The 26,252-nt window shown below is 44.7% G+C and overlaps 1 protein-coding gene across 2 annotated transcripts in view; it reads right to left on the bottom strand.

Annotated features, from left to right (window-relative positions):
* The window catches only part of TFCP2L1 (transcription factor CP2 like 1), a 60,167-nt gene that overhangs the window by 31,118 nt on the left and 2,797 nt on the right, over nt 1–26,252 (bottom strand). For both annotated transcript variants that reach the window (XM_077861353.1, XM_077861354.1), the window contains one exon: nt 25,438–25,589. In XM_077861353.1, coding sequence (XP_077717479.1) covers nt 25,438–25,589 — 152 coding nt within the window. The remainder of the gene's footprint in view (nt 1–25,437; nt 25,590–26,252) is intronic.

Here is a 26,252-nt window from a genome sequence, read left to right as displayed (position 1 = left end):
GGGCCCTTCCCATCAGAGGGAGGAGGCACAAACCCCAAACTCTTGTCCTGCCCACTTGCCAGTTCAGGAGATGCAACTCATAGAAGGGTCTTGCTGACCTAACCAACACATCTAGCTTTCTGAAAAAGCCAGATTTTTACATACATTTCCGGGCTCCTGAGCCAACACTCCATTAACAGCAACATAAAATGGAACCTCACACACCCTAACTGGTTTTTCCAGTGTCCTCCACCTTCTCCAAAGAAAAAAACGTAGCCAGCTCTGGCATGAGGCCTGAGGCCCAAGTGGTCATCACCACAGGTTTACAGGCGCCCCAGGGCTCAATTAATACCGACCCTGGGCTCTGCAGGGCAGCCCCAGCTCATGCACACCGGAGGCCCCGCCTGCCCCATCCCAGGCTGAACACAGAGATTGGAATCCACGCTAGCGGGTCCCTAGGCCCGGGGCTACGGCCTCCTCCACCTGCTGCAGAGACCTGACTCATGCGCTTCCCCACCACCTCTCCCATCTCCAGTCCCTGTCCCTTCCTCCCATGCACACCCATTCTGGAGCCCCTCCCTCACATGCCTGCCTCGATGCCAACACCCGGGGCCAGGCCGTCCTCCCCAAGCCCAATCTCACACACAATGCAGTGCCATCAGAATGCCATGGTTCATGGTAACACACACTGAGGAGCAAGGTCACAAAAGTGGAACCGACCCAGGGCACGGGGCACCTCTCTGTTTCATCAGCATCATTTTGGGACGTGGGTGGGAGCCACGGAAAGAGGGCTCTGTGAAGGCACAACGTGTGTCTCCTTTGCTCACCACTGCACTGTGTAACGCACAAGTAGGTACTCAGCAAGTGATTAAATGTGACTTCCTACGCTTTATACTGCTGTTCTCTGCTACAATTATAGGGTTTGCAAAACTAAGACACACTCTTGCCCTCAAAGGTAGGCAGCCTGGGGCATACCATACCACACAGGAGAAGCTCTTATATAAGGCAGAATTTGAAACACCTCCAGAAGAGGCAACAAAGATCCAAAGTTGGGCAACACTCACAGAGAATGGGGAAGGGGGGGGAGGGTGAAAAAAGGTCTGAATCAGGAGATAACATTTAAGATGGACTTTGAAGAGTGTGCAGGATTTCTATAGGGGAGGAGATGAATGAACGAGCAATCCCAAGCAAAACTGGGGCAAGGTGGTAGGAGGGGGAGGCATACCTCTGGGAAACAAGAACTAGCAGCTTCCATTCACTGGGTGCTTACCTAATGGCAAAGTCCTGCTCGGGTATTAACTCACCTGAAGCTCAGCGCAAGTCAACAGTTTGTGACAGGGGCAGCTGAGGACCCTGAGCCCCGCTGAGAAGAGGAGGTAGGGTCGGAGAGGTTACCTGACTTGGGCAAGCATGCACAACTAAGAAGTGGCAGAGCGAGGAGCAGAACCTAAATCTGTTTCCAGAACCTACCACATCCCACCTGGTGGGTGCTATTTGCTGGACAGAGGACATCTGTAGTTCTAAATGATACTCAACTTCCCTCTTCTGGAAGGCATCAGATTCCACCTTGCACACTGACTAAAATTTACCTACAGTGTCTCATGGCATATAAACCATCCCCAACCCAAGTTAAGATGGGTTTTTCTCTTTCTTTCTTCTCTCTAGGATTAGTAATACAGATGATTCCTAGGAAGACCAAATCAACTTGATGGGCAATCCTGGATGTGGCATGTTAGCTCCATTTCCTGATCTGTAAAATATGCTATCTCCCAGGGTGTCTGGGTGGCTTAGTTGGCTAACTGTCTGCCTTTGGCTCAGGTCATGATCCCAGGGTCCTGGGATCAAGCCCCACATCAGGAACCCTGCTCAGCAGGTAATCTGCTTCTCCTTCTCCCTCTACCCCACCCCCACTCATGCACACACGCTCTCTCACTCTCTCTCTCAAATAAATAAATACAATCTTAAAAAAAAATCCTATAAAAATATTCTGCTTCCCAAATTCTAAACAGTGATCTGGGAAGAAAAACAAGTACTACAGGAAATAACAGTAAAGCCTGTTCTAATTTCAGAATTGTAAAATGTGGCAAAAGAAGAAGCTGGCCCTAGAATCAAGCAAATAGGGTACTAAGTAACTATCATTTAATTTCTGTACAGCTATATGCCAGGACATTGCCAAGCCCGTTATGTACACTATCTGATTTAGTCCTCTCAGGAGTCCTATGAGGAAAACTCATTATTACCCCCATTTTATAGATGAAGAAATTAAAATTATGATCCAGAGAGGTTAAGAATCTTGGTGAAGATCAAACCTGGGTCTGTGAGGCTCCAAAGACTGATCACTTAGCCGAACTACTCCATACAGTCTCCAATAGCTTCAAAAGTCCCTTGTGGTTCTAACATTTAAGGAGTCCCTCTATTATATTTCCTCCTGAATGTCTATATTTATCTTATTTTATGACCCTCTCCCACATATTTAAGCCCTCTCCTTCCCTCAAGGCTCAAATCCCTAATCCCCTCTAACCTCAGTTCCCAGAACCAAGATGCACCTTCGAAATCTGATGAACACGTAACCACACTGTGGCATAAGGCCTGATACTTGTTTTCCCATGATAAACTTGTCTCCCTGAAACACATAATCCTACTCCATTTAGAATACTCCGAAGACAAAGGTTATAGCACCTAAAACCATGTCATTTTCAGCATGCAAACAAATAGACTAAAAGAAAAGAATAAAGTACCCAGAAAAAGACTTTTAGATACTTGGAAACTTGATCTATGACAATGAGAGAAAACACAGACTTTCAGAGAGTGTGTGATAACTGGTTATCAAAGATGGAAAAAATACTTCCCTACCTCACACCATACATAATAATTCTAGGGGAAAGAAAACCATAAAATAAAAGCAAAACCTTAGTATTTCTAAAGAAAATAGGAGACTCTTTCATGACTGTGGGGTAGAAAAGGATTTTTTTACGTAGACACAAATACACAAAGGAAAAACTAGGTTCCTTACGTTATACAGGAAAATGATGTTAAAATTTATATTGAGACATTTTTGAAAATGGCAGGGGTGGGGTGCCTGAATGCCTCAGTCGATTGAGCATACAACTCTTGGTTTCAGCTAAGGTCATGATCCCAGAGTCGTGAGATCAAGTCCTGCATCAGGCTCATGCTCAACACAGAGCCTGCTTGTCCCTCTCTCCCTCTGTTCCTCCCCCAACTCGTACGCTCTCTCCCTCAAATAAATAAATAAAATCTTAAAAAAAGAAAATGCCAAGTGTGCTATTAATAATTACACAGTCTGTATAAGTGGGGACTGACCTGGAAAACTGGGCCATAATGATCACCCTATGGAAAGAGAAAATGATCCGCACGTGAAAATATGCTGATCTCTACAAGTATGCAGGATAATGCAAAGTAAGGGTAAGATACCATCTTACATCCATCAGAGGGGCAAAAATTATAGTCTGATAATATCAAGTGTTGATTACCATATAGAGAATGGGTACTCTGGGGCACTGCTGATAGATTATATTGATATAACCATTTTGGAGAAGTCTGGCAAAAAAAAAAAAAAAAAAGGTTTCATTAAGGATGTACAAACCCTTCAGTCAGGCAAATCCTATTCTAGGGGCATATCCTAAAGAAGCACTTGATGTATGTTAGGAAACAGACAAAAATTGCTCACTGTGGCATCATTCATTAAGGGGAAAAATTGTCAACAACCTATATATCCAGCACTAGCAAAAGAGATACATTAATTCTTTCATTTGACTTAGAATGAGTGTCATTCTAACTGCACACAGAACTTAAAATGAGCACTCTAGAGACACACACCAACATAGAGAAATCTTCATAATATTAAGCAAAAAAGGTACATGGTAAGGACGCTTGGCTGGTTCAGTCTGGAGCATGCTACTCTTGATCTCAGGGTTGTAAGCTCAAGCCCCATACTGGATATAGAGATCACTTAAAAATAAATAAATTTTTAAGAAAAGGTTAATGGTGACACATAAGAAACATATATAAAGTTTAAAGACAAAGAAAATGATGGTGTTAGTTTCTAGGGTTAACTATACAAGGAAGTAAAAAAAAAAAATTAAGAATCTGAGTGGAGATTCAAACAAATGCCAACACCAACACAAGTGGTTTTGCTTCTGAGGAGGGAGGAAAGGCAATAGCTGTAGAGAGAGGTAAAATCAGAAGCAAATTTGGCAAGGCTGACACTGTGTTGGGCACATGAGTATTTGTTCTCTTATTCTCTGTAGTATTCAATCAATCTGAAATTAAAACATTTATCTCTCTCTCTCTTACACACACACACACACACACACACACACACACAAAACATGACTGAGTGGAGGAAGAACACTTGGAGCCAGCTGTCATTTGCACTGCACTACAGCTGTGTGTTCTGACTCCCCACTCCCACCTCAGAGGGAGGATCCCTTGGACTCCATTATTCAACAGTCACCATGTACCCCCATGCCACCCACTTTGTGCCAGTGACATACTGGGCGCAGGGCGTTCCAAGACACTAGCAGGGATAGCCTTCACCACACTCATTTACACACCACCCCACAATTTTGGCACTCAAATAAACTGCCTGTAAGTGAGGAGCCTTTTTATTTAATCAACTCACTTTTTAAACTTAGTTTTTAAAAGTGTATAGCAGGGGCACCTGGTTAAGCATCTGCCTCCAGCTCAGGCCACAATCCCGAAATCCAGGGATCAAGCCCTACGTTGGGCTCCCTGCTCAGTGTGGAGTCTCCCTCTCCCTCTGCCTCTCCCCACTGCTCATGCTCCCTCTCTCTCTCTCAAATAAATAAATAAAACCTTAAAAAAAAAAGTGTATACCATACCTGCATACAGAAAATCATAATTGCTTATAAACAGTAACTGAAAAATTATAGAGATACGTACCTACCAGTGCTCTCCTGCATATTCCCAAAACTACCATGGGAAGCTGATTAGCACTCAGGTTTAGAGTCTGGGCTGATAGCTGCACCCACCACTCACTGGTAAATCACTCCATTTGTGAGCATCAGTTTCCACATCTCCAAAATGTGGACAATCCTGGTGCTTGAGGCAGAGGGGCTGTTGGAGGATCGAAGGCACACCAGCAGAGAGTGGTCCACAGATGTTCGGCTGGATCTCAAAACTCCCAGTGGTGAGGACACTGGCACACAGTGGACCACACTGGTGCCTACAGGCCAGTGGTGGTCATTCTACAGCCTCCCCCAAAGCCTTCGGGGCAATTCCCTCCAACATCCCTGGCCACATCCTCTGTGTTGGAGCTGTTAAAGGCGTTCTGAAGGGAAGGAGCCCAAGGGTCAGCATCTGATGATGTAAACTAGCCCTCAGCAGGTGGCCACTAGGCCAACCCAGCCGGGAGCTGCTGAGCCGCCAGGAGAGGCATGAGCCAGAGGAGGGGCGGTCACAAGCTCCACATCCACCTTCCCACCTTGACCAGCAGAACCCTGGTTACCCCGACCCTCCCATCTTGGCACTCCAGCCTTTAGTCCTCAGGGTATAGTGGGGACCCCTCAGCTGAGCTGGGACTCAGTTGGCAGCTGGGCCACATCCCAAAGAATGGTTTGGACCCTGCCAACAGGCCCTGATGCCATTCCCAAAGGTGTAGACTCTTCTCTCTACGCCAACCTTAAGACTGTGCCCAGGCTCCACCCCTCTGCCCTTCCTCACTTCCACCTCACCTCTTGGTAGCAGAAAGGGAGGAAGGAGGGCAAGGATCATATGGCATATAGAAGAAATACTTCTTTTCCAAGGAGGATAGGTTTGGCACTTTACCTTGCACCCAGTCCAGACAAGTACTCAGCAGACCTTGGTTTTCTCCCTCTTCCCTCACAAGCCCTAATATCTAATACCTTCTAACCCAGACATCAGCCAACTCTCTCCCTAAATGGTCAGACAGTGACTATGTTCCGCCTTGTGGGCCATAAAATACCTGTCATAACTACCTGACTCTGTCACTGTAACAAGGAAGCAGCCATAAACATGTGAATGAATGGGTGTGGCTTTGTTCCAATAAAACTTTATTTATAGACATTGAAATCTGAATTTTTATATAACGTTCACCCTTTCCCCTGACCTCTTCCTCCCTCTCAACTTCTTTTGATGCTTTGCAGCTTTGCCCTTGGCTTTCTTGCATGATGCCTAAGTCAGAGCACCTCAACTGGACTGGAAGCTCTGAGGGACAGGCCTGCTACTGAACCAGAGGTTTGTGTACACACACATACCACCCCCTTGTACAGTACTGGCATGTGACAGGCTTGTAATTAATGATAGCAGAATTTGATATTAAATTCCCTAAAGCAAATAACAGAGCTAGAACTAGTCACCAAAGCAAGAAGGACATGATGAAATGCTCAGCCTCCCTAATGGTCAAAGAAATGCCAAGTGGCAATAACGCAATGCCAGTTTCAGCTATCAGTCTGGCAAAAACTTAACTGATTGCTAGCATCCCCAAAGGGCAAAATATGGGGCTGGATGTGGGAGATGTTACATCACAACCTACTAGATATTTTGACAATTACCCATCAATATTGAAGATACACACAGTCTATGATACAAATACCCCATAAAGAAGTTGCTGAATAATATGTACACAGATGATTTTGTACTTTTATTTTAAAATGTTCTACACATCCCCTTATATTTGTGAACCTAATATAATGCATCTAAAATTAGATCCTAATATAATACTAGAGAAGGACCTTCCCCTCTTAAATTATATACATCTTTAGTATTAACTTTGTTAAGACTAGGAATACATTACACATGAATTTGAGAAAAAACACAAAATAAGGAGTAGGGGATGTAACAGATGTCCACAGTGACAACGATTGGTATTTTTTCTTCTAGTGTCAGGCCAGTACCAAAACCCAACCAGACAGGTGGGCATCTGGGGGAAAACAATCTTCATCCAATAAACACAACACCAAACACATGCAGAAGAGGGCAGACATAGGAAGGTCCCTTCAACCCAGCGTCTCTCTGGGAGACACCCCAAGAACCCACAGTATGATAAGACTGTGCACATTTTAGAGGTGAGGATACCAAGGCCCTGAGAGGTACTGATGTGCCCCAGGTGACACTGCAAGTTAATGGCAAAGACTCCGCAGCCTGTGGAGACAGGACAAGAGAAGGGAAGGAGGCTAGGGTCAGGTCAGAGGCACTGAAGTTGAGCTCAGACCCTCTCGTGTCCTTGCAAGTCCTGAACCTCTCTGCATCTCCCCCTCTACATCTGCAAAATATTCTTTTGCAGAATGGTTGTGAGATTAAATGAGGTAATGTACTTCCAGCCTGGCAGGTAGTAAGTACTCAACAAGTACCAGTCACAATTAGCACTTAAAATGAGTATTTTATGCTCTCAGGTACTCACCCCCATCCGTGCACTCACCACTGTACTCAGTGCTGCACAGATGGACTCCTCCGGCCTTCACAACAGCTCCGTACACCAGTGACCCAGCCACCCAAGGCCACTCAAGGTCACAAAGTCAAGAGGCAACCAAACTGGGACTGGTCCTGGGATGACTCGACCAGGGCTACCTGAGTCTCTTCTTGACTGTCTGGGGGAGAGAGGGTGGGGAGCACGGCTCTTGTGACCAGGGTGCTGCCCGGAGCAGGCCCAGCCCTGCTTGCCTCCCCCAGGCCATGCCTACCAGGTGCTCCTGCAGAGCCGCTCTGCCCAGGGAGCAGAACCCAGCACAGGGCCTCCTGCCCAGATCACAGTGTTCCCAAGAACAGAAGGCAATTGCCCAGGCTGGCCAAGATTTAAAGGTTGTTTACTTTCCAACAGTTACTGCTTTGGGTAATTAATGCCACATAAAACATAATGGAGGCCATCATTACCCCAGAGACGGGAGTGCAGGACGCCAACAAGTGCTGCAATAATGGCAGGTGAAGGAAGCATAACAGTGCATGCCCTGTGTCCAGCATGTGGAGTTTGTCTTGTCACCTGCATGTGTGCAATATCATGCAAGGGTGTCGACACAGAGAACCCAACACAAGGCAGGCTTCTGCGGAAAGGCTGTGCCATCAACACACCCAAGCCTTGATCATGATGACCTGTCGCCTGTGTGACCTTGGGCCCGGCACTTAACTTCCTCACAGTCACTTAAGTCAGGGACGAGGCACCAAGCCTGGTACACAATGGATCCCTTACATACATAAAGTAAGTGTGTGTGTGTGTGTGTGTGTGTGTACGAAAGTAAAGGTCTCCATGTCCTAGAAACTTTTTAGAGAAGGGATTATTACCAGGGCTGCAGTAGGGAAAATGCAAGATTCTCATCTTGTCTTCGGCATCTTGGGAGTGCCAAAAATGAGGACAGGCTCAGAGTAAGGACAGAGGTACGTCAAAGCACCAGAGAACCCAATCCAAGGAGCCCCCTCTAGGCACAGTTAGAACAAACTGGGCAAGAACAGAGGAACCACGATGTTGAATTTTAATGCCGAAAATAAATTAAATATCCACAAATCCATACTGATGTAATAAATAAGTGAATGTGTAAATCAGTGGTAAAGAAGAAAAAGCTCCTTCTTACAATAGCATTCCAATTACTCAATGTAATTGAAAAGAGGGAAATAGAAAATCACCATTTAGCAAATGCTACAGTAAAAACTGGTGCAGAAATGATCAACTTGGATCATGGATGCTACACTATCTGGCAGAAGTTGAGGACAATTAAGTTTGAGGATAATTAAGACATCAGCATAGTCTCCAATTATCTCCCCCAAGATATTTATTAACTACAAAGGGAAAAAATATCAACGTTGCAGTAGAGAAACCTAGCAGACACCCCTAACTCATCAAGGTTACCACCACCAGCAATGAAACAAATCAGCATGGTAAGTCCAATATGATGCACTAGTCTGGGCACAATGTCATTTCTGTGACATTCTTGCCAAAAATGTAAAAACATCAATCTCGTTATTTAAAAACATCAGACAAACCAAAATTGAGGGCATTCTACCAAATAACTAAGCAGTGAACACTCTTTCAGTCTGAAGGTCATACAAGACAAGAGAAGACCAAGGGACTGTAGCCAATTGCAGGGGACTAAGGAGACAACAAAATGCCATGTGAGGGACACCTGGGTGGCTCAATCATTTAAGTGACTCTTGATTTGGCTCAGGTGGTGATCTCAGGCTCATGAGATCGAGCCAGTGATGTTGGAACTTGTGCTTAGCAGGGAGTCTGCTTCTCTCCCTCTCCCCTGCCTTCCTCACCCCCATGCTCTCTCAAATTAATAAATAAATCTTAAAAAAAAATGCCAGTGAGATCCTGGCTTGGATCCTGAAGCAGAAGAGGGACTGCAATGGAGACACTGGTAAAATGCAAGTCTTAGTATAGGTAAGAGCATCACCAATGTAAGCACCTGGTTTCAATCATGGTACCATGTTCACGTACGACGTTAATAAAAGGTATATAAGAATCTTGGCACTACTTTTGATACTTTGTACTTCTTAATCCCCTTTGACATTTTAAGTCTAAAATTATTCTCTTCTCCCTCCCCAAAATGCTCCGGATGCCCAAGTTCCACTTATAAATGTGTACAGTAGACCTAGGTGGGACCCAGGAATGGTCTTGCCTTCATAAGCACTGCCAGCTGATTCTAAACCAGGGGCCTCTGAGCCCCGGGACATTTGCTAAGCAATTTTTTAAACTGTCTGATATGCTCTCAGTACTGAGAATGGTATCTCTTTTTCCTATTCGGTTACTGTTGGTGCATAAGAAATTCACTAATTTTTGTATGTTGAGCTTATACCCAGCCACACTGCCAAACTGAATCGTTATCTATTCAAATGAACAATATGTAACTGCAGATTGTAAACCCATTTTGATTTAACTAGTAAATTTGACAGTAAGGTATATTAAATGGTAACTGCATAATGGTTCAACTTAATACAAGGTTCTTACAGGTCAATATGCTTTAAAAGGGCAAAAGAAAAATGAGCAATGGATATAAACAGCCAGTTTTTCGTATAAGAAATGTAAAGGTAAACATTAAAAAAAGATGTTCAATTACACTCATAACACTTATTAGAAATTAGGTAAATACAAATTAAAATAAGGAGCTTGGGGTGCCTAGGTGGCTCAGCTGGTAAACGTCGAACTCTTGATCTCAGGGTCAGGAGTTCAAGCCCCATGTTAAGCTTCATGCTGGGCTTGGTGCTTAGTTAGAAAAATTAAAAATAAAAATAAAATAAAAAATAAGGAGCCCACTTTCCATGTGTACATTAGAAAGGTTTAAAAGGCCGACAACGTAGAGCTCAGGCATGGATGTGGAGAAATATGTACCCTCCTACTTAAATTACTAGGACAAAGGACAGTAAAGAGTAGAAAAACCAAATCTCTAAGATAAGGTCAGAACTGTGACTCACTGGAGTACCTCCCCTCTGAGCCCTGCCCTGCACCACATCCTGGGCTGAGGTGTTCATGTGACCTTTATTGGCCAAGATTTTGGAAGTAGGAGCCAGACTTCCTGGTCATTCACATCCCAACCCCTGACATCTGGCCCTGGGCAGCCCCATTTTCTGTCTCAGCCTCTTGATAAGATGAAGGACTTTGTAGTTCCTGTCCATGCAGCCCCAAGACAACCTAAGCCTCTTCTTTCCCCTCACCCTTAGGCCTTCCAGAAGAGCAGGCATCTAGGGCCAATCTCCAGGAACTGGTCTATCTCAGCCTCTGCTTAGAGGGTGGAGAAAGGGAGAGGGTGGGAGTAGCCATGCTTACAGAAGGCCCAACTCTTGGGCCACATCCCAGCCAGGAGACATGGGATCTGGACAGGCCAATTGTTTCCTCCCTGGGAATGCTAAACCAGAGGCAGGGAATGAGAGCACCAGCCCCTCTAGGAGCTGGGCTGAGGATCTATGCTCTCAGGAGCTCTTGGTGGTCTTACCACCTTCCCTCTGCCTATGGAAGCTGGGACAGGCAGAGATAGCATAAGGCAGGTTCCCAGAGAGTAACAGAGAAGACAGTAGGATAATTCTCATGGTGTTCAAGCCTATGGCTTCAGTTTGCTCCTATGGCCCTGCTGCAGCCATGCCTTGAGGTTCCCTGCTCTGTGTGATGCCAGGAGACAGCCAACAGCGGCCACCAGAAGAAGAGGCCTCCACCCTCCTATCCTTATACCATCAAAAAGATGGACAATAACAAACGCTGGATGGGAAGAAACTGGAATCCTCCTGCTAGCAATGCAATAGGTGCAACTGCTCTGGCAAACAGTCTGGCCGTTCCTCAAAAAATTAAAAGGAAAAAAACAAATTAAAAGGAGTCCCCATATGACCCAGAAATTCTACTACTAAATATATTCACAAGAGAAATGAAAATACAGGTCCACACAAAAACTTGTACACAAATATTCATAGCAGCATATTCATAATACGACAAGAGGCAGAAACAACCCAAATGGCCGACTAACTAAAGAATGGATAAATAAAATGAGGCCCAAACAATGGAGTATTATTCAGCAATAAAAAAGAATGAAGTTCTGATTCATGCTACAACACAGTTGGCCCTTGAAAACATTACGTGAGGGGCACCTGGCTGGCTCACTGGTTGAGCATCTGTCTTTGGCTCAGGATGTGATCCCGGATCCTGGGATCGAGTCTCCCATCAGATTCCCCACAAGGGGCCTGCTTCTCCCTCTGCCTATGTCCCTGTCCCTCTCTCTCTCTGTGTCTCTCATGAGTAAATAAATAAAATCTTAAAAAAAAAAAAAAAAAAAAGATAAGATTATGCTAGGGGCACCTGGCTGGCTCAGTCAGTGAAGCCTGTGACTCTTGATCTCCGGGTCGTGAGTTTGGGCCCCACAGTGGGTGTAGAGAGGACTTAAATATATAAAATCTTTAAAAAACAAAATATTATGCTAAGTGAAGGAAGTCAGTCACAAAAGACCACCATTTGTACAATGCCACTTACATGAAATATCCTGAACAGGCAACTTTTTAGAGAAAGCAGAGAGTGGTTGCCCAAGGCTGGGGGTTGCCTAGGGTTGTGGTGCAGGGCAGTCTTCATTCAATGAAGACTGCTTCATTCGCTCCCTGCTTGTTAATAGGTGTAGAACTTCTTTTAAGAGGAACAAAGTGTTCTGAAATTAGTGGTGGTAGTGGTGTAATATGTTTAGTTGAACATATTAAAAAAAAACATGGATTGTGTACTTTAAATGGGTGGATTATATGGTATGTGAATTGCATCCCAATAAAACTGTGTAAAAACAGAGACCAGATTGAAGTACGGCTCTGTGACATGGTACAAGTCACACAGCCTCTCTGGGCCTCAGTTTAGTCACCTATAATATGGGGGGGAATAGGGTGGGAAGGGTATAGTCTAGATCAGCACTTTTCAAACTTTAATATGTTCGTAAATCACTTGTTAACTCATTGAGATACAGGTTCTAATTTTGTCCTGCAGCAGACCCAAGATTCTTCATTTCTAGCAAGATTCCAGATGATGCTGGTTCATGGACCACGTTTTCAGTAGCAAGGCAGAGATGAGATCCTAGGCCTATCCAGCCCTACTCCTTTAGAAGTCTACTTTTGCCCACCTCTGTGAATTCCCAGGGTATGTGTCATCCTTCCCATTCAAGATTCACAGGATCCTCTGACCACCCACATGGAAGCTTCTGTGCCATGAACACCAGCTAGAGTGGCAGAGAAAGATCAAGAACCTCCCAAGTTTGCTTAAGCACAGAGCCCTCAGCTGGGCATAGGTGAGGTCTTCAAGCTACAAAGAGCGAAGAGTGGGGCAGGGTTCACATTTGCCTTCCAAGGTCCAGTCCTCTGTTTCTGGAAAGGAGGAGGTAGAGAACACCAATGCCCTCAACACAGTGGCTAACAAACCTTTGCACGCCTAAGCATCAATCACTGGGGGTACTTAGTGAAAAGACATTCCTGCCCTACCCAGCTCTATCACAGCAGGAACCACAAATTCCAAGAGACTCTGATGCTAATGGTCCAAGGACCAAATAACCGTGGACCATCAACTCCTGGGAGAAGACAGGCTTGAACTCCCAGAGAATGTCAAGAACACACTACACATGCTGACAAGTTGATTCCTCCCTCCAGACTTCAGTTTCCCCATCAGTAAGAGGGGGTTGGATAAGATATCCCTCAAGGCACCCAAAGGACATTCCTGTATAAGACAAGGTGATTGGCAAAGTAGAAGGTAGAAAGAAAGGCCTGCTGGCCATCTCTGGCCTCCAACCAAAATAACACCAACCCACCTAAGCAATGTGCCTCTTTGCTAGAGAGCTCAGCAAGAAGAGTATCCCATAGGGACCTGTTGGAGGGACATAGAGTCCTAAGAAAAATGAGGTGGGAACACCAGTTTCTAACTAACACCGAGAAGCATTTTTCCATCTCCTGGTGAGCTCTATAGATTCAAGCTGTCAAGCTCAGGGCCTGGGAGCTGAGAGTTCCGGGCTCATACCTGGCCCTGCCCTTAGCAGGAGGATGGCCCAGAAACATTCCATCTTTACTTGGCTTCCTTCCTTCTCTGGTGAAATGAAGGGATTGGAACAATCAGAGTGGCTCCTTTAAAACAAAACAAATGCAAAACACCTCCCTCATTCAGAGCAGAGACTCTATATACATTCTTCTAAGTCGAAATTCTAACCATACATAGTTGTGTGGCCTCTGAAACTGAAACCTGATTCAGGAGCCACTTTACAAAACATAAAGTGCGTCTTTCTACCTGACCTACCCTTCCTTTAAAAAAAAAAAATTTATTTATTTATTCATGAGAGACGCAGAGAGAGGAACAGAGACACAGGCAGTGGGAGAAGCAGGATCCCTGTGGGGCTCCCGATGTGGCACTCAATCCCAGGACCCCAACCTGAGCCAAAGGCAGACACTCAACCACTGGTAGCCACCCAATCGTCCCCTGACCTACCTTCCTGCTCCCTCCCCCTTCCAAACAGCCAAGGGGAAACAGCCAAACTTGGTACCAGAGGGAATTAACATTTACTGAGACCCAGTGATATGCCTGGCATTTAAATATGATTATCTTCCTACAATGGTACCATGCAAATGATAACCTTTCCCACTTTTGCAGTGGCCAGAGCAAAATTTATTAAATCTGGTACCTTGTCCCTCAGCCTCACCGATGATCTGTCCTGTTCATCAGGCACTTGTTTGGTTTAGGGGTAGCCCACAAGCTACTGGTCAGGGGCAGGGTACAGTGTTCTTGGGGCCAGGGAGAACTTGCTCATCACCACATAAATGTCCCTGGCTGCTGACCATGTGGCAGCCGTGCAACGCCCTGATGAGGCTGCCTTAATTATAGGCACAAGGATCAAGCCTATCTGGGTATCTCCTGGAAATTTTGGTATGCGCAGCTTTAATTGCTTTTGCAGTAAAAAGCCAAGGTACGATGCAGGAAAACAAGCTAGCCAAAAGATGTTCTGCCCAAGTTAAAGAATCTGTCAAGTAGGTGAGCAGATGAATGGCATTACAGTGGGAACACAACGCGGGGACTCAATCCCAGGACCCCAGGATCACGCCCTGAGCTGAAGGCAGACACTCAACTACTGAGCCACCAGGCGTCCCTGCTAGGGATTCTCTCTCACCCTCCCCTCTGCCCATCTCCTTCCCCTATCCCTACCCCCCATCGTCATGCACTTGCTCTGTCTCAAATAAATAAATAAATCTTAAAAAAAAAAAAAAAAAAGAGGGGCACATCATCCAAACTTTGGCTCCTGCGGGATGATGGTCAAAAACCTGGAGAAATCTACAGTGGATCAGGTCCTGTGAGGAAACTGCTCAGTGTGCTGGTAGTTGTGCAGACTGAGAGGAAGCTCAGTCATGGAAGATAAGTGGCTGAATTCAGGGTGGAAAAGTAGCTTTTTCCAAGTAGCTCCTTTGTCCACTTGCAGCCCAGAGCAGCACCCAAGCTCATGTATTAAATTACTATAAATTAACTTTGTTTCTGATGCTTTAGCATCTGGGGCCTCAACGACCCCAGAGGCTGCCCTCCAACGCTAGATTATCAATGACTAGCCTTCGTGTGTGCCATTCATAAGCAAACCAACCAATCCAGAGATCGTGCCCCCAACCACTTCCTCCCAGGGCTTCTGCTCTCAGGCCACTATTCCCCTGCATGAACCACTCCAGGGCCACGTACCAGAGTAGGGTCGGCCCCTAGGCCCCAGGACCACTCCTGAGCCTGTTTGCTCAGCCCTCGCCCATTCCTTCCCCTGGACACCATAAGGCTCCTGTCCAGGTTTTCCCCTCAATCTCTCTGCCTCCTGACCGGCTCCGGTGCTTCCCCACATAGCCGCCCCTGGTGGGGTGTGCCCTCTTCCTCTTGAGAACAGTGACCAACACGCTATCTTTCAATGGTAATTGTCTGCTTATCTGGTGGCCTCACAATGCCTGAAAAACAAGAAAACCTACATTTTAAATAGATCTGCACAGTCCCTGCATCATCAGACCCCCTTGGGAGCTGGAGGGGTTGGCTGTGAGGGAGGGACACAGGGGCAGATCAGATGCAGATTCACAGGAGCCATCTTCTAAACATCTGCAAGCACAGCGGGACATCTGAGGTGTCTTCTCTCTTTAAATTCATTCTGACTGAGGCCTATTTCATGTAAAGTGTTACTGAACTGATGCTGCACTGTTCTCATTTCTAAAACAGTGCTTCCAGAATATAGATGGTATTAACATAATTCTCTCCTTAAGATTTTATTCATTTATTTGAGAGAGAGACAGAGAGAAAAGAGAGAGGGAAAAGAGTGGGGGGGGGGGCGTGCACAGAGGGAGAAGTAGACTCCCTGATGAGCAGAGAGCCCAATATGGGGCTCCAAACCAGGACCCTGGGATCATGACCAGAGCCCAACGCAGACGCTTAACCGACTGAGCCACCCAGGTGCCCCTAAGTATATTCTTTTTTTGTTTCCTAAGTATATTCTTATTAATATACCAATCCCAGTAAGTTGGATGCTCTGGAATTAGATTGTGTGTTATATGTTAACTTAATTAATTGGTCCACTCAAGTTTTATATAACTAGGAGACCTCTGAAGCATTAAAAACCATTTCTATATGCTGTGAGCTGAGATATACAATCTGTACAACTAACCTCATGTTCATTTCTAAATGTTCGTTGGTTTTAAAAACAAAGCAACAACAAAAACCAACATCCACACCCCCAGCTAACTTATTAGTATTTTATTAGTTTATTAATTCATAGATTAATCATGGGGAACTGACATCTGAGAAAACATTTCTTCCTTATTTTGTCTTTCTCTTTTTAACCTTTGCAACAAAGTTTATAAAATTCTTTGCTGAGAAAACATTTCTAAATTTTATGCACCCAAAATAAAGTATCCCTGCACAGCAAAAACAAATAAAAAACAGCAATAAATATTTCATTTAATTCTCAAAACCACACCCGAAGTGGGTGTTAGTCTTCCACAGAAAACACTGGCTGACAACAGGTTCAGTAAGCTGGGATATAGAGTAGAGAGAGCCAGAATCCGAACCTGGGTGTATCTAAATCAAAGATTCCTGGCTTTTTATCTGTCACCCAGTTTCTAAGAAAGGATAATTAATAGTGTCATCCAAACTGGTGTTGCCAAGAAGGGGAGACTTTTTTAAATTTAACACATGCTGGATATCTTTCATGGATAAACACAAGGATCTGCCCCATGCTTTTTCTGGCTGCATAGTGTTCTCCTATATGAATGTTCCATATTCAATCAGTTACTGTGGGACAATTATGATCTCTGCCCTAAAAGTAATAGAGGTGGATTCCTCCTTCATTTCTTACACACCAAAATGAATGCCAAAGTGCCAAAGACTTGGGAAAAAATATTTTTTAGAAACAGGTGTATAAATTAAAATCCTGAAGTAGAGAAGGCCTCTCCTATATGGGACCTGAAGTGACACACAAAAAGAATCAAGGCAAAATCCAAAAGTCTGATCCCATAAATATTTATGAAAACCTATACTGTGTAAGAGAAAAAGAACAAGCAAACAAATGAAAAAGGAATGAAATAAATGAAAACAGGGAAAAATAGTTTAAGATTTATTTATCTAGGGGGTGCCTGGGTGGCTCAGTCCATTTGTTTAAGCATCTGCCTTTGGCTCAAATCATGATCACAGATCCTGGAATCGAGCCCCATAAGTCAGGATCCCCACTCAGCAGAAAGTCTGCTTCTCCCTCCCCTCCCCTTCTCATGCACACACACACACACTCTCTCTCTCTCTCTAATGATTAAATAAAATCTTTTAAAAAAAGATTTATTTGAGAGGCCATGTGTGCACACAGGGGGAGGGGCAAAGGAAGAGGAAGAGAGAGAACCTCAAGCAGACTCTCTGCTGAGTGCAAAGCCCTACAAGGGGCTGGATCCTAGAACCCTGAGATCATGACCTGAGCTGAAATCAAGAGCTGGCTGCTTCTTACTGAACCACCAAGGCGTCCTTGGAAAAATATTTCTAACACATTATCCCAAATATGAAAAGAGCCTATACAACTAAATAAGGATAAAAATCCCACTCGAAAAGTGGGTATGGGCACCTGGGTGGCTCAGTGGTTGAGCATCTACCTTTGGCTTCAGGGCGTGATCCTGGGATTGAGTCCCACATTGGGGTCCCCATAGGGAGCCTGCTTCTCCCTCTGCCTATGTCTCTGCCTCTCTGTGTCTCTCATGAAGAAAGAAAAGAAAAAGAAAAAGAAAAAGAAAAAGAAAAAGAAAAAGAAAAAGAAAAAGAAAAAGAAAAAAAGAAAAGAAAAGTAAAGAAAAGAAAGGTATATCACATGAAAAGCAAACAGAATATTAATAACCAAATAACATAAAAATTATATATATTCAGGGGCGTCTGGCTGGCTCAGTTGGTGGAGCAAGCAACTCTTGATCTTGGGGTTGTCAGTCTGAGCCCCATATTGGGTACAGAGATTACTTAAAAATAAAATCTTTTAAAAATATATGCATACATATATTCAATATCATCAGTGCAATAAAAATTATGAGAATACCTTATACTTTCCCCACTACTTTAAGGTTCTTAAGGTTAAAAGGTTTTGGCAAAGGTATAGAAAAACAGACATCATTCATTCATTCAAATAAGTCATGTGGGCAGCCCAGGTGGCTCAGCGGTTTAGCAGCGCCTCAGCCCAGGGTGTGATCCTGGGGACTCAGGATCTAGTCCCAGGTCAGGCTCCCTGCATGGAGCCTGTTTCTCCCTCTGCCTGTGTCTCTGCCTCTCTCTCTGTGTCTCTCATGAATAAATAAATAAAATCTTAAAAAATTAAAAATTAAAAAAACAAAGAAGTCATGTATGCCAGGCACTGAGCTGGGAATAGCAGAGAACAAAGTCTCTGCTTCAAGGACTTTATATTTCAGGTGTAGTAGAGAGAAGAAAGAGAAGAAAAGGCAGGAGGAAATAAATTATTTGATACTTATTTTTTGTAGAATTACAAATAAGTACACCTTCATCACAGGGCAACATGGTAATACCTATCAAAATGTTGTACTGGCAATTGTATTTCTCAGTATTTATCCCGCAGATATTCTCACTCTTGCTTAAGCCTAAGGTATGTGCACATGCAAGCTCACTGCAGTGCTGGGTATAATTCTGATAAGGAAAAAAAGAAAAAGACAAAGAGAAGAAAGGAGGAAACAAGCCTGATGTTCCTCAACAGAACAAATTATGGGACATCCACACAATGGATCATAATGTAACAAGTAAGGATCAACTTTTGTTTTTTTTATTTTTGTAATGTACCCACATGGAAAGACTGAATATTTTTGTTTGAGGGGAAAAGAGAGCAAATGGCTGAAAATAAGAATACGATCCCATTTCTCTTGAAAAGAAAGGGGCAGGGAGCACCTGGGTGGCTCAGTTGATTAAGCACCTGACTTCTGATTTCAGCTCAGATCACGATCTCAGTCATGAGATAGAGGCTGATGCAAGGCTCTGGGCTGAGCTTGGAGCCTGCTTAATATTCTCTCTCCCAGGTGCCTGGGTGGCTCAGTTGGTTAAGTGGCTGCCTTAGGATCAGGTCATGATCCCAGGGTCCTGGGATGGAGCCCTGAGTTGGGGGGGGGGGGGGTCCCTGCTCAGCAGGGAGTCGGCTTCTCCCTCTTCCTCTGCCCCTTCCCCACCCCCCACCCGCACCGAGTCACTCATATGGGCATGCGCACCCTAAAAAAAGGGGGGGGAGGCACACATTTCTATTAAGTATGTATGCATGTATGTCTATATAATTAGACAGATGTAGGTTAATGTAGGAGTAAGAAAAATCTGTAAAAGTAGTTGCCAGACACTTGGGACTCACTTAATTCTCAAGGCAACACACCAATGAAACCATCCCGAATCTGAGGCTTCTGGAGTTTAAGTGACTTCCCTAGAGTAGAAGCTGGTAAAAAGGCAGCTGTTATTCTGTTCTGGTCTAGGAGCAGGAAGACAGGACTTCCCCACCCTCAGTTCTTATCTCTCTGGCCATTCCCTCAGGTCACCGTGGGTGGAGAGCAGGGGGGGTGGGGAGGAGGGCAACGGATTATGGTTTTGTTTTTTTTTTAATTTTTATTTATTTATGATAGTCACACAGAGAGAGAGAGAGAGAGAGAGAGAGAGGCAGAGACACAGGCAGAGGGAGAAGCAGGCTCCATGCACCAGGAGCCCGATGTGGGATTCGATCCTGGGTCTCCAGGATCGCGCCCTGGGCCAAAGGCAGGCGCTAAACCGCTGCGCCACCCAGGAATCCCGGATTATGGTTTTCTGTTCAAGGAGGCATTGTCTACCCCTCCATTCCTTCAGTGGTCTCCCTGACTATCCTCAGAGCTGCACTGGGAGTAACAGGTGGCAGGCACCGCTCCCAGAAACGCCCAGCCAGCCGAGAATACTGCCTCCTCATTATTACATCACACCACTCAACCACTCCCCAGGCTTGCCTAATTGCATGACACAGGAAAGTGGATTTCGCCTCTCTCAGCCTATCTGTAAAATGGGAATACCTTTTGAGAAAAGTATTCAAAGGGGTAGCAGAAAGTATTCGTAAATTCTACAGTGCAGAACAAAGGATCTCACTAAAGGCAGAGGTCCTTGCGCAAAGTTTTACTTCGCTCAGGATTCAAGCAAAGTAATCCTCAATAAAACAGCCCACCTCATTTAGGGAGGGGTCGGGTGACTTTTGTAATCAAAGTTAAAGATAGCATTTTAACAGCCTGTGTAGGAAATGTCTCCTCCAGGTTATGTCTATTATCTGGTTGTACAGTAAATGAAGAATAGAAATGTCCAGCAGGCCTTCTTGGCTTTAATCTGTCCACAGCTTGGACACCTTGTAGTTCTAAGAGATGCAGGTTATAGTTCTAGCACCAACCTTGTATTAATCTTTGAATTAGGAAAAGGATCAAAACAGTAAAAAAAAAAAAAAAAAAAACCTGAAAGTCCCAATTTGATAAACCTCGTTAACCTCCAAAATAGAATTGGGGTAAGAGTAGGGCAAAAAATAATAATAACATGAAGGTAAACAAGAATACCCTTTATTATTAATAATGGCCAATATGTGAGTGCTTTCTATGTGCCAGAACCATTTTCAGTGCTCTACAGGCATTAACTTATTTTATCCACATGGTAGCATTTACTTTACAGAAATGTTATTTCCTCTATCTTACAAATGAGGAATGGAAGGTAAGAGGGTAAGGACTTGCCCAGGTGGCTGCCCAACAGTTCAGCCTCCTTAAGGCAGCTGGAGAACTTGGCAATCTGGTCTACCACTCCAGCCATAGCATTCACACTTTCCTTTGTATTCCCCAAACCTTAGTCATCCTAAACCACTCAGGGTTCTTCGGACAGGCAGTGTGCTTAACTGCAGCCCCATCCCACCCCTACACACACACACACACACACACACACACACACACACACTTCATTCTTGCCTTTGTTGGTGGCTTTTCTTTCTTCTCACTAAACCACCCTCTCCTTCCAAAGGACAGGAAGTTTCATTCCATGAATAAATGAAAAAGTAAGATTCCTGTAAGAATCCATTACTATATTTAAGATCCAAGTTCTTTGGAAGGAAATACTAAAAGGTACCTCTGTAACAAGCCATTCTTGCAAAGCTAAAGCTGTTCCTTAAGCTCCAAGCCAAAATTCCCCACACTGATTGCCTGGGGTTTTCTTTCCTCTCTTTTCCCTGAATCCTCCTCCCCCACTACACCCCTTCCTTCTGGCTCCAGCCTTCAAGAAAGATCCGGCCACTGACAAAAACGTTGATCTGGACTTTGCAGACCTCCATGTAATAGCTGTCCACCTATTCCTTAGGACTCCATGTCAGAGGAAGAGGACATACTTTGTTTTACAAATAATATTCACCATATATAAAATTAGCCATTGGTGATAAGACACCCATATGTAACACACTGGCTTGACACTGCTCTGAGAAATGAATATCCAATGGTTTAAATGTCTTTCAGACACAGCATCCCCCACCCCCACCCCATGTTTTCAGAGAACTTTAAAAACACCATTACAAGGAAAAAGATATGGCGTGGCCTCATAGAAATAGTACAACAGACATCATAGAAATGTAATAAACATCAAATACTATTAGCTAACTCTTCAATTAATCAAAAAGGTTTTAATAGATGTGTCAAAACTATTGTTTTTAACTGAATCAATGACCATTTGTCATATGACAGAGAAGTAGAGACTACTTTAAATAAGACATGTTGGACACCTGGGTGGCTCAGTAGCTGAGCATCTGCCTTCGGCTCAGGGCGTGATCCCAGGGTCCTGGGATCAAGTCCCACATCAGGCTCCCTGTGGGGAGCCTGCTTCTCCCTCTGCTTCTCTCTGTGTCTCTCATGAATATATAAATAAAATCTTTTTTAAAAAATAATAAATAAGAGATGCTGAAAAAGATATTCAGTTCAGCATTATTAATAACAGCAACAAAAAGGGAGGAAAAAAATAAAATGAAAAAATAAGTCATGCCCACTGTTCAATTTTCTGAATATCTATAGAACACCTACTTCAGTGTCAAGGCACTACGCTTAATGCTGGGGATACAATGTTTAAAGAAAAACAGACATGGCTCTGCCCTCATAGAGTTTCCACTCTATTACGGGAGACAGACATTACAATAATTACATTGCGTATTTTCTTCCAGCATTTATGCCATTATACTCTCCTAAATAACAAAAATAGTGAGATAATATGCAGACATTTTAAATGACAGTAAAGAGGCTCTAATAATGACAGAAAACGTTACTACAAGAATAGTATTTAATAAAACCAAGAAACAGTTTCATGAAGTATATAATCTCATCAATGTAAAAGGAAAGATATACAAAAGAGATTTAATGATAATAAAATCCATCTATAATAATATATGATAGAATAGCTAAGAAAAATGATGAAAAGAACTTTTACACTCAAATAGGGAAACCATTTCCAAGCCACAATGAGTAGCTCAATGTGAACTGGAGCAAGAACCAATGAATATCAGGGCAACAGGACAAATACCTGTATTTCTGGACTAATGCTCTAGAATACAGCTTAAATGTTTCAAAGCCACATTTTAATCCAGTGAGAGAAAGATCAGCTAGGCAATAACCAGTAAGTTAACTACTTAGAAAAATACATAAAGTTAGACCTTTAAAACATCAAAAATTCCAAATGCAATGTGACAGTATAAATCTCACTGGTAAAGCTAATATATATATATATATATATATATATATATATATATATATATTAATAATAATTCAAAATATCACTAAATACTTAATTATTTAGTTCCCAAAAAATATTCCAAATGCATTGCAAGGTTGAAATTTAGAAACCATGAAATGAAATTTAGTGATCTCTATGTGATTTCAGGGTGAGCAGGCATTCTTAGAATCGAAGAAAAACTATTTCAAAAGACCGAGTTTACAATAAACATTTCAAATATATTCTCTCTCTCTCTCACACACACACACACACACACACAAAGACATAGATCCCACAGCATAAATACAGGTATCACACAATAAATATAGGTAAATGGCCAGCAACCAACATGGAAAAATGTTTGCAACAGATAGCAACTTAAAGATTGACAGTCTTCACATATGGTGTGCTCTTATAATCAATAAGATATAAGCATCCCAATAGAAAAATGTGTGAAGAACATGAACATAACTGATGGAGAAATTTAAAAGATCAAGAAACCTATTTTACAATATACAACCGCATGGCTATATACATGCTAGCTTATCATAACCACAATGACAAAAGTGCTGCTTTAAGTTCTAAGTTTCACTACTCAGATGAAGAGCCACAATGTCCACTATCAGAAAAGAAACAGTAAACTGTGCCCTGCTGGCTAGAGTATAAGCTGGGGCATTCTGCTGAGAAGGCAATTTGGCAAAAATGCATAGGAAGCCTTATGGTAACTCTCCATCCAATAATCCTACTTCAAAGGTAATTTATTATGTTTTTTAAACATCTCACACAAAGACAACAATTCAAAGCTAGGTGTCCATCCCATGAAACTGGTTAAAGCCATAGCCCTATTAACATGTGATACTATGTAACCATTACAAAAATTTAAGTTCTCAAAGCTTCTCGATGAAATACGAAAAGCTCATATTTCTAATAAATGAACGGGATCACAATTTTAAAAGACACATACACAAATATATGTGGAAATCGGGTTAGCAGTGGTCTTCAGGTGAAATCAGAAGAGATTTTCCTTTTCACTTTCTTCCTCATACGTGTCTAAATCATCCGAATTTTCTATAATGAGCATGTGCTATTTTAATAACCAGGAAAATGCAATTCAAAAAATATCTAAAGTAAATACACCAAACTGACACAGGATGGTAACGACCACAAGGCAACTCTTTTCCCCTCTGTTTTAACTTTTCTATACTGATCAAAGGAGACATGAAAAAGCCTAGTATGCCGATTGCCAAACGTGGTGCAAAGCTGGCTGACTGCAGGGGGCAGTGGTGGAGGGGAGGAGGAGGCGAGGCAGGCGGGAGGGCAGGGGCACCCCGGGGCCCCACACATCATTCACTCCTCAGCACCGCAGGACGGGGCAGGACGGACGGGGCGGGAACAAGACCAGCCTTGGGGCTCCGTGCTCTGTGCACGTCAGCCCGTTTCTTCAGGCTACCTTTAGGCAAAGAAGCAGAGGCCCAGGGAGGAAAGCAGAGCTACAGGGGTTGGAAGCACTTGATATTGTCTGAAAGAGAAAGAAAAACGGCCAGAGCCACGCCACAGACTAGCGCAGAGGCACGGAGGTATTCCTCCCACAGGCCACATCACCCGCTGTCAGGGCCTGAGTCGGGCGCCCCCTAACCCTGGCTTCGGCCCGGCACCCAGCTGAGCCACAAGAGCTCCCCTCGGAGAGCATCATGCCCTTCCACTGGGCCATGTCAACCAGGGGGTACGGGGCGGCTTCCATCCGCAGGTGGACGTAGGGCCACTGCTAACTCTGAGCCGGTGCCCCAGCCCAGAAGCTGGCAAGCCGGCAGAGGACGGCCTGATGATCAGGCTGGATTTCCACCCTCCGTGGGCTCTCCAAATTAAGGCCTCTCGGGTTCTACAGAAAGGAGGCAGCCCACGTAAGGCGAACTGCCACCACGTTGCAGCTCCCCCGCAATTCAGTGCAGCCCTACAGAAACCACCGTGCTCCCCCTGCCGCTCTGCTCTGCCCGTTTAAAAACACAGGGTCAATTAATCCCCTTGATGCCAGGGTGTCTACGAGGTGACCCAGGAAGGAAGTGCAATAAACACTTACACATGATCATACAGAAACCACGAAAACGCCATCAGTTAGGACACTGATCCACGTGTCCTGATAAAGGGAATCAGCAACCCAACAGCCATTATCATACCAGGCACTTTAAACAGCTGCATTCTTTTAAATGTCACAAAATTACACTTCTCAGTTTACGCAGGGAAACACCAACAGCCAGGCACAGAAAGGAAAGGCAGCTCCAAGTCGGTGTGAGGGAGTGCTAGCGTGGAGATGCAAAGTGCAAGGCCCTCCGCCCCACCCTGTGCCACAGCTCAGGGCTCAGGACAGGGTGGGCGGGCCTGTCGCCAGCGCCAGCGCCACCCCCATCCGGGGCTCCTGTCAGGCGCATGTGGAGCCCAGCCCCGGTGCTGCGTGGGGATGGGGACAGCAGACCTAGTATACATGAGGAGCCCCATCTCCGTCCAGGAAAGGCCGCCGGTCACGGTCACGGTCACGGTCACTAGTCACTCTAACCACGGCCAAGCACCGAGCCTCCGCCCCGTGGGGGGCCTGCACCAGAAACACGACCTCCGACCTCCGCTACCCACGGCCGGTGTGGGTAACCCGCTTTCCAGATGAAGATGCGGAGGCTCGGGGAGGGCACAGGGCAAGGAAGTGGACAGAACAGTCTGGGTCCCCGCCAACCCCACGGTGACCAGGTAAGGCGGCCCCGCTGCGGCCCCCGCGCTCCGGCCACTACCTTGGTTGAGATAGGTCAGAGTCTCCTCGTGCAGCTTCACGGCCGGGGACGTGGCGGCACACAACACGTACTGCAGCGGCGGCAGGCGGGCCTCGTTCTCGGGGGACAGCTGGGGCTCCTCTTGCTTGAAGATGGGCAGGGCGAGCACATCACTGCAACACAGGGGGGGGCGGTCAGGAGCAGAGCCCCGGGGAGCCCGCGGGCAGAGACAGAGCCAAGACGGGGACAGGGACCCTGACTCGCGGGGGGCCTCCAGGGCAACGCCGCATAGCACGCGACCTCACCTCCCAGTCACCCCCATACGCCCAGATGCTGATTTCAAACGGAGTCAACCAATCCTCCACGATTCTATCTTTCACTCAACGGCCCTCCAGAGAGTAAATCAAAGGAGGTAAAAATGCAAAGTTATCTAATATCTACAAATTACAGAGAAGAGAAATCTTCTCTGTGACAAGGGGACTGGCAGCAGGGGAGTGAACTTTAAATGTCACCTGGTTTCCAGCCCCAAGAGACTGCTCATTATGGGGTCTTGCTCTCAGCAGAAGAACCTGACCAAAACTTTTTCATTTTTTAAGTAAACCCTTCTTTCTATTCCTTGGTGGATTCTCAAACCAATTCAACCCTGTCCTCAGGCTCCGTAAACTATGCAAATGAAACTACATTTCACTCATCCAGGCCGAGACCACCCCAATCATCCAAAAGGGCCAGATGGCCCATAATCCTTATTTTAAGGATCATACTAAGATCTCCTAAATGCAAAAGGAGGAGAGAAGAAAACTTTGGTGTTTTTTGTTTTTTTTTTAAGACTTCGGTTT

The sequence above is a fragment of the Canis aureus genome, chromosome 20 (assembly GCF_053574225.1).
Source record: "Canis aureus isolate CA01 chromosome 20, VMU_Caureus_v.1.0, whole genome shotgun sequence".
Taxonomy (NCBI): domain Eukaryota; kingdom Metazoa; phylum Chordata; class Mammalia; order Carnivora; family Canidae; genus Canis; species Canis aureus.
Note: the sequence above shows the minus strand (reverse complement) of the source record. Positions and strands in the feature narration are given on the sequence as shown.